This window comes from Bicyclus anynana, chromosome 9, assembly GCF_947172395.1.
Source record: "Bicyclus anynana chromosome 9, ilBicAnyn1.1, whole genome shotgun sequence".
Lineage (NCBI taxonomy): Eukaryota > Metazoa > Arthropoda > Insecta > Lepidoptera > Nymphalidae > Bicyclus > Bicyclus anynana.
In genome coordinates this window covers 10,534,173-10,542,776 of record NC_069091.1, presented here as the reverse complement: position 1 = coordinate 10,542,776, position 8,604 = coordinate 10,534,173, and the positions used below count along the sequence as shown (strand labels likewise).

Sequence of the window (8,604 nt, the reverse complement as noted above, 5' to 3'; positions counted from 1 at the left end):
TACCATTGATTCCAGTGGGCCACCAACATATTCTGTTCCTGTATCATTAGAATGGAAAAGCTTTGAAATTACTTAATACTAAATATTTTGAAACGAATATTTCGAAACGAATGATTCTAAATAATTTAAAACTTATCTGATTCAGCTTTGAAATTTAAGCTTATTTTGTATTTAACATTTGAATCAAAATAGTAATCAATAAAAAATTTAAAGAAGAATATTGAATCTCGAAGTACTAGAATTAAAACTGGTTTACTTAGTATGCAAGGTACTAAATGTAAATTAAATCGCTGGATTGCTTTGAGATTAAAATAATTGGATTGTAGAAAAGGTCAATAGATACACGTTGTAAGTTTTATAATCGCCTTGTTTATTATTTTCCCATTTTTTATTTTTTATCTCTATATTCTTATATTTTTCAACATAAAATACTCACATACATTATCTTACATCAAATAACATTTACCGTGCATTACATTAATAATACATTATAGTAACACACATTATTGTATTACTTTAGAGGGAAAATTCTTTGGATATTTTGCTTTTGTTGTCATATTACTTACGACTTTATTAATTATGTAACATCTATTCAGAATTTCAACATTCAGGATATATTACAATCAGTATAACTTTAATCATTTGGCGATCTTATATAATACCGTTCCATATCACGTAATAACTTACTGTTACTTCTTTCAACTAATCAGTCGTGGATCCTATATATCAGGACCCAATGTAACTTTCCACTAATTATTATTAATAAATTATTATATTATAATACAAAATCTACCTATTACATCATCTTTTACAAGTACGACGGTCCCTAATTCACTATTCCAAAAAACCTAATGTCTTCATGATTTTATTTGTTTCTCAAAGGTAACTTTAAATAGGTCATTTTAGCACAAAATGTAGTCCCCAAGCAAAATACCAATTTTACCAATATTTCTAAAATACTAAAATTGTGCTTTAGCATTTTTAGTTCAAGTACAATTCAATTAATATATTTTTTAAGAAAAACGGTATTATTATTGATTTATCACTTCTTTTGGAAGGTAACAGAATAGTAACTCATGGTAACAGAGGTGTTTTACATACAAAAAAATCTGTCCCACATCTCACGGCACTATGCAAAAATATATATATACATTATAATATTTTGAATGTACTTAAGATCATAATGCTATAGTGAATCAGGGTCCAAGTCTTTTATTTACAATATTCACATTTAGAGAAAATAACATCTGTCACCCTATACGTCAGTAGCACAGCCGTCTTGAAAGCCGTCATCTGAGGGCCTCGTGATCGTGAGTACTCGTTTGAGTGCCGACACTGGGGGAAGAACTGGTGGAGCACGCTGCCACACCCGGAGCGTGCGCGCTCCACCTACTGGTAATCCATAGTCTGAGGGGTATGGGGCGTCCCCAGGACCAGCGTTCGCCGTCGAAATAGCGTGTGATCGTGGAAACGTCCGGCTCATGTATCCCAACTCCTCCTGCGATCCACTTACACTACTATTTTCTATTATCGGTGTTCGGTCATTATAATACGCAGGTATCGCTGAACTTATCGCGCGAGCCAAATTATTCGCTTGATTCATCTTGATTTGATCCCAGAGACCAGATGGGTATAACGAATCTGATGTCTCTCGCGCATATTCGCCACTTCCTGGACGATTAGCACTCTCTGGTCTAGTATCATTAATGAGATCAGGATCGATACCGCCGGACACCGTTGGAGAAACAACCACCGGCCCTCCCGCTGTGACTAAGCTTCCTCGACCTTCGTAGTGGTTCGTCGTATAAGCTATATCATTTGTTCTTGGTGGTTTTAATACTGGGTTACATTTGACGTCATCATAGTTCGGAGAGTCTTGTCGATTAGCCAAAACCGCTACATGCGGTCTATCAGTGACTGTAGGGTGTACTTCGTTTCCCGAAACGACTCTATCTAAAGTGTTTGGTGTTTTACTTTCACAAGCAGGCGTAGGGCGGAATCTTACAAAAGTAATTAATAAGCCCAGTGAAATTACAATTATAACTAAAAACAGTGCCGCACCAAGACTCGCAATTTGAGCGTTTCCTAACGACGATATTCCAGCAGCCATGTGTATGACATGAACCGTAAAGTTAGCTTCCACGTTGCCTCCTTTATTTTCAGCAACACAATAAAACTCGGTCGAATCTGATTCTTGAGTGTTCGTAAGAATAAGTGTTGATTTTTTCTTAACTTCGCCCTCTTCAAAAATATAAATTTTTTGGTGTGAGTTAAAACTAGTCCCATTTATTAACAAGCGCCCGTTCCAATACCAGTTAATATTTGCACTTGGCATGGCTTCCGTTCTACATACGATGGTAGTATTGTCTCCTACAGCAGCCTCCACGTGTCTGCTTACGGGTAATATTTCCGGTTTACAGGCGAATTGTTCGAGAGACAGTTCCGAAAACGGTTTATTTTCTAAACGAGGTGGTGAAGCACAACTCGGCGACAAGAATAATTTATGTTTCGACAGCCACAATTTAAGATCACGAAGTCGGCAGTCACAGGTCCAAGGATTATCAGACAAATCGATAACTCTTAACTTTTCAATTCTTTCCAGGAAAGACAAAGGTAGATCTCGCAAGTTATTGCCGTTCAATTTCAATGATTCCAAAGAATGTAAGTGCCTGAACACCTCAGCTGCTATATCTCTGATATCACATCCTGATAAGTCAAGTTTTACTACGCTTCCGAGATTACTGAGAGCGTCTGAATGAAGTTTTGAAATAGGATTGTTAGCCAATGTAAGATCTCTGAGAAATGGAGCATCCTTGAAACTATAAGAAGGTATTTGGGTAAGTAAATTGTGAGAGAGGTCTAACTCAACTAAATTGGTTAGGCCCTTAAATGCTCGTTCGTTTATTTGACCTATATTACAACTACGTAAATACACTCGTTGAAGGTTAACTAGTCCAGTTCGTTCAAAAGCTTCCTGAGGTAGAATTTGTAAATTATTTCCTGAAAGATCCAGTACTTGCGTAGCAGGATCTACGGGTTCAGGAACTGTGATAAGCGCCCGATCCACACACTCTACAGTTTGTTTTCCACCCTTCCACTTGCACACACACACTGCAGGGCAAGATCCAGGGGGAGCAATCCCAGCCGTAATTGTTTTTGACACCACCACCATCACTGCCACTATTAGCCACTTCATTTTGGTATTTCTGTAGTCACTGTTCACAAAACATTGGTTTAAAAAAGTTTTAATTTAATGTCACTATCCAAATTAATTGTCAGAACTTTTATTGTCTACACGTACACCACTTCTTGTACACGATACCGTATCACATCTCTACTCGAGAAAGTTGGTGAGCGACACATGACGGCACAGCGACCGCTCGCGACGGCTGTAAGTCAACTGAGAGGGAGGGATCGTCGGAGTGAAAAGCGCACGACGCATGCGCTCAGGCACCCCCCGCGCCCCTCTCTGCGGCTTATCCTCGGCCACCGAGTTGAGTAGCTCTACTCGACGTGTTGAAAGAATTCCAAAAGTGTAATTTTCTACCTGGCTGTGACCGCAGCCGACAGAGCAGCTCGCCTGCCCGTCACGTTCATTCATAAATACCTGAGCCAGTGTGGCAGTGGGAGCGATATTTTCAATACGGCTCGAGATATAACAATGCCACGCTCGCCCGCCTCCAACACGCAAGCCGCTTCGATTGTTATACCATACCTTTTTTTTATTAGAGCACGTTGAGACAGTCTCAGGTATGAGACAAATTAACAATGAAAAATTGATGTCCACTGCAGGTAAAAGGAAGAAAGGCACAGGATGTGCATCAATAACCTACCGACTAAAGAAACAGTCCTTCATTCATGGTTTCCTACAAACTTATTTACCGTAATTTGTTTATTGTGTTTGTAGCTAACAACTATTGTTTTCGCGTTGCATTCATTGTGCCAGACATTCTTGAATACCTTTACCTACTTTTCGTTTTACTCATTCATAACACGTAAGTAACTAGACATTCCAATTTGCTTTACTCTAGTAACAGTTAAAATATGGATTGGGTATTCACAAAAATTGGAAAGTAATTGAAAGTAAATTATGTACATTACACTTAGATAGAACCAATGCTAAATCCGATGACACTTGTGTCGATTTTTTTATGTTAAAAATTTAAGGACTGAGTAGAAATGATATACGAGTACCTAAGTTTTAAGTAAAAGTGGTCATTATTGAAAACACATAATTACCAGCTAGGTAGGTACTAGGTACAAGAAAGTAATAAAATCACAGGCACTATTTATTTTTAGGCGCCATAGTCATTGGCCCACACACATGTCACACCCACAATCTTTTTTGAGATGTTTATCAAAACGGAGGTATTTTATGAGCCCATTCATTATTTTAATTAAAATATTTGTAATTGACTTCGTGTATTTTTATTCATTGAAAATTTAAATTCTAAATTGGCCCTAAATTAAATTCTGCCTTATTAAAAAATATTTTCCGTATTGGGTGAAGGAAGATCTTTGAGGAGGAAATATTCCTTGAGTATCCCAAGGGTGCACTAAGAAAGAAAATTTGGGAAATTCCGCCCTAAACGGATTAAATATAGGATGATGTTTTACAGAAATCCCTAAGTTTTTAATTTATATTCATAACGAAGTCAGTCGCAAATTGTAAATGGATTTACAGTTCCTATTTAGTTAATATGTAAGTATTTTTTTAATTCTACGACTTATAGATATTTGAAATATATATTTTTCTAGTTACGCCCATAAAAAATAGTAATCTAGTAATTATAATATAATATTTTAATTTCGATTTTCCTACGCCTTGTTTTTTAATATTAAAATCGCAATTTTAATATCTTGTATGAAAGAAAATATGACAGAACTTTACAGGATCAACTGCTTTATACTTAACTTATTTTTTATACATTCGACGAATTAAAAAAAAAAACAGTAATCTGCATCAAAAATATATTTTTATGAGTATAATATAAAATCTTCGTGTTACTTTGTTCACACATGATAATCTCCGAAAACTTCGCACAATTTCATTGGAATAAATTTTGAGAATATATTTTAGTCACTTATTATTACTTATAAGCTCATTGCTGGGCTCTCATTTACCTGCAAAAGAACGAAATTGGGTGTTTTGATCCACCACGCCACTATAATACGGATTGGCGGACTTAGGGATAATGTTTGACTTCAAAACGATCACTATCAGATGTTAATGACCATAACGAGGACGACGACTTAACGTGCTCTCTGAAGCATGAGAATATAACACTATAATAGATACCAACCGACTACCCAACCGCCTTTTAAGATTTTCTTGGAATTGAGAAAAACTTAATAGGACTTTATTATTTTTTCATGGATCTATACTTCTATACTATCTATACTAATACTATAAATGCGAAAGTAAGTCTATCTGTCTGTGTTACCTTTTCACAGCTAAACTTCTGAACCGATCAAAATGAATTATGGAGCAAAACATAGGGTACTTTTTGGTCCTAATTAAAATAGAAGGGTGTGTAGTAGCGGTTGAAAGTTTGTATGGAAAGTCGTTCATTTTTAGAGTTACAGTTTTTAAAATTTGTTCATAAATCTTGAAAAAATACGAAACAACGTGGTTCAAGAATTTTTAAAATTTAACCCCTAAAGTGGTGAAGTAGGGGTTGAAGTTTATTCATTTCATTCATTTCATTTTTGAAATTTCATTCAAAAAATAAAGACGTATCTTTATTTATTTAATAAAAAATACTATTTTAGTGTTGAAAGCGCAGTGTTGGTCGACATTCCACCAGGTAGACCGACGACATCAACCGGGTTACCTGGTAGCCGCTGGATGCTGGCTCGAGACCGCTGGTGTTTGGAAATCTATACAAGAGGCCAGTCCAGCAGTGGACGTCCATTGGCTGATAATAATATTGATTCTTTTTTGTCACATTTATTTATTTTTAAGAAATTACGTGAAGGAAAAACATCGTAAGGAAACCTGCATACCAGATAATATTTCTTAATTCTCTGCGTGTGTGAAGTCTGCCAATCCGCATTGGGCCAGCGTAGTGGACTATTGGCCTAACCCCTCTCATTCTGAGAGGAGACTCGAGCTCAGCAGTGAGCCGAATATGGGTTGATGTTGATGATTTATTTACGCTTCTTTTTTTAATTTTCAACAATGCCTTTAGAGCAAAAACTTTAAATAAAAACTAATTCCACGCGGACGAAGTCGTATTCCAAGTAGGTGATCTATTTTCGAATCCATCTGCTTAACACGGTGCTCATTATCATTATGAGGTAGCGAAACATGTAAAAAAGTGGCATATGGTGGCTGGCACATGACACGCGGCTGGCACACGTCCTCGCTAGGGTTGCCAACATTCAGGGAAAAATAATTACAGTACTTTTCAGATAATGTATACTTATAATAAATCTGTAAAGAGATCAACTATCGGGGGGTGATTAGTGATCGATACTGATGCCAAAAATGCAATCAGTAAAATTTTCGTCTGTCTGTATGTTCGTTATAGAAACAAAAATTACTCGACGGATTCTAACGAAACTTGGTACAATTATTCTTCATACTCCTGGGCAGGTTATAGTATACTTTTCATCACACTACGATCTATAGAGTAGAGCAGTGAATGGAAATGTTGGGAAAACGGGAGAAGTTACTCCATTTTACAGCTATAATACTGTAAGGGCTGTATTAAAGAGGTCTAAGGGCGGACGAAGTCACGAGCATCCGCTAGTCAATAATAAACCCTTCTGGCAGTCTGGTAAAAGTTTAAATAAATGTACTTAAACAAATTATAGTACGAGTAGGTATTCATTTAAAGGAATAAGCAATAGACAAAAATAATTACATATTATATATTGTTACCTATTATTTTTTTTATAAAAAGTATATTTATTTACACTTCTTGTATTGCATTTTTCAAGATTTTTTGGCTAAAATAAGAATGTGACATGGTTGTTCTTAAGTTAATTTTTAAGGGAGGCAGTTTATAGTAATTAGACGTCTGCTAAGAACGGGTTTTGCAAGAGGATCGGATTATGGAGGTCCAAGGGCGGACGAAATTGCGGGCATACGCTAGTTTTGTATCATCATCATCATCATCATCATTAGCAACCCATATTCAGCTCACTTTTGAGCACGAGTGTCCTCTCAGAATCCACCACTCTGGCCCAGTGCGGTTTGGCAGACTTCACACACGTAGACAATTAAGAAAATTCTCAGGTATGGATGTTTCCACACGATGTTATTCCTTCACAGTTTGAGACACATGATATTTAATTTCTTTATTTTCGTATAATTTATAGTGCTGACTCAAGATAAAAACCTTGTGCACACTGCATATTATAATAGGGTTGGCAACCCTAGTCCTCGTCCGTCCGTCAGCTGTCCGCGCAGCTGGAGCCAGCTCGTGTCCGCCTGACACTCGCATGCCACGGTGATACGGCTTCCAAACATTCTAGCATATTTGTATACTTGCCCTTATGCTATCCTTACTTACAGTAGGTAGGTAACATAATGCTCCCGACCGAATGTTTCTCTGTTCGGCCACGGCCAATTTAATGGTGAGATTAACCATATACGCAGGAGATATTATAGTGACCAAATGCGCGCAAGCACAGGTGCACTCTATACAGTGGCGTAATTAGGGTGGTGCCATCGGTGTCCAGGCACATGGCGTAGACTCTTGGGGGCGCAAGAATAGATAAAATTAAGCATCAGAATGGACAACGCATTTGCAGTAGTACGTTAAACCTGCGTTTGAGTTTTAGTGAGTGAGGCACAGTGGGTGGTATGATAGGCAAAGGGTCTAGTTAAATAGAGCGCAGTTATAGAAGCTCGCACAGGGCGCGGAAAAGGCTATTTACGGCACTGCTCTCATAGTTCGATGAATCAAACCAACACGACCGGTGGTGAGAGATCAGGCGCAGGACTGACGGCTTTACGTGCTCTCCGAGGCACAGGGGATGTACTAACACCGCCAACTTCCCAACTCCAGGCTGCTATTAAGATTTGTCTTGTGAGAAAAATCCCAATAACGTATTTTTTTGCTGGCCTGACTCGGTATTCGAACCTTGGACCATTGTCCGCTGAACCAGCTAACCACGGGACCAATAGGGCAGTAACATAACATTTCTTTACCATTTATCTACTCAGCTTAAATACAATGGTGGATTTATTTTACCGCCAGTAGGCTGTTGAATTTTTGCCGCCCTCTGTCTTTATTCAACACCCTAGTACGCAATTACACTAGCTTTAATTATTCTGGCAATTAATATGATAAAATTTGTGTTCTATGAATATATTGATGACTTCATTATTAAATATCTCTAACTGTAAGACAAAAAGTTTTAGTCGCCACTAAAAATCTGCCGCCCTACTTAGTCTGCTAAATCCGTCTTTGCAATATCACGCTGTAGAGTCAACATTTCCTGTGGATGCTCCGGTTTCGGGGTGAAACGTACGTAGAGAGTATTTCGTCGGACCTGGGTGACGTTGTCGCATGGGTTCGTTGGCTTTTTGCGGATGATAGCAAAATAAATAAATCATGATGAACTTCCGCAAAGTAACGCCTGCTTCTATCC

General features: G+C 37.6%; 1 protein-coding gene across 1 annotated transcript; it reads right to left on the bottom strand.

Annotated features, from left to right (window-relative positions):
* Positions 1 to 346: 346 nt before the first annotated feature.
* On the bottom strand, positions 347 to 3,490 carry LOC112053955 (leucine-rich repeat, immunoglobulin-like domain and transmembrane domain-containing protein 3). Its single transcript, XM_024093589.2, has one exon. The coding sequence runs from the start codon at positions 3,194 to 3,196 to the stop codon at positions 1,256 to 1,258; it is 1,941 nt and encodes a 646-aa protein (XP_023949357.1). The 5' UTR covers positions 3,197 to 3,490; the 3' UTR covers positions 347 to 1,255.
* Positions 3,491 to 8,604: the final 5,114 nt, after the last annotated feature.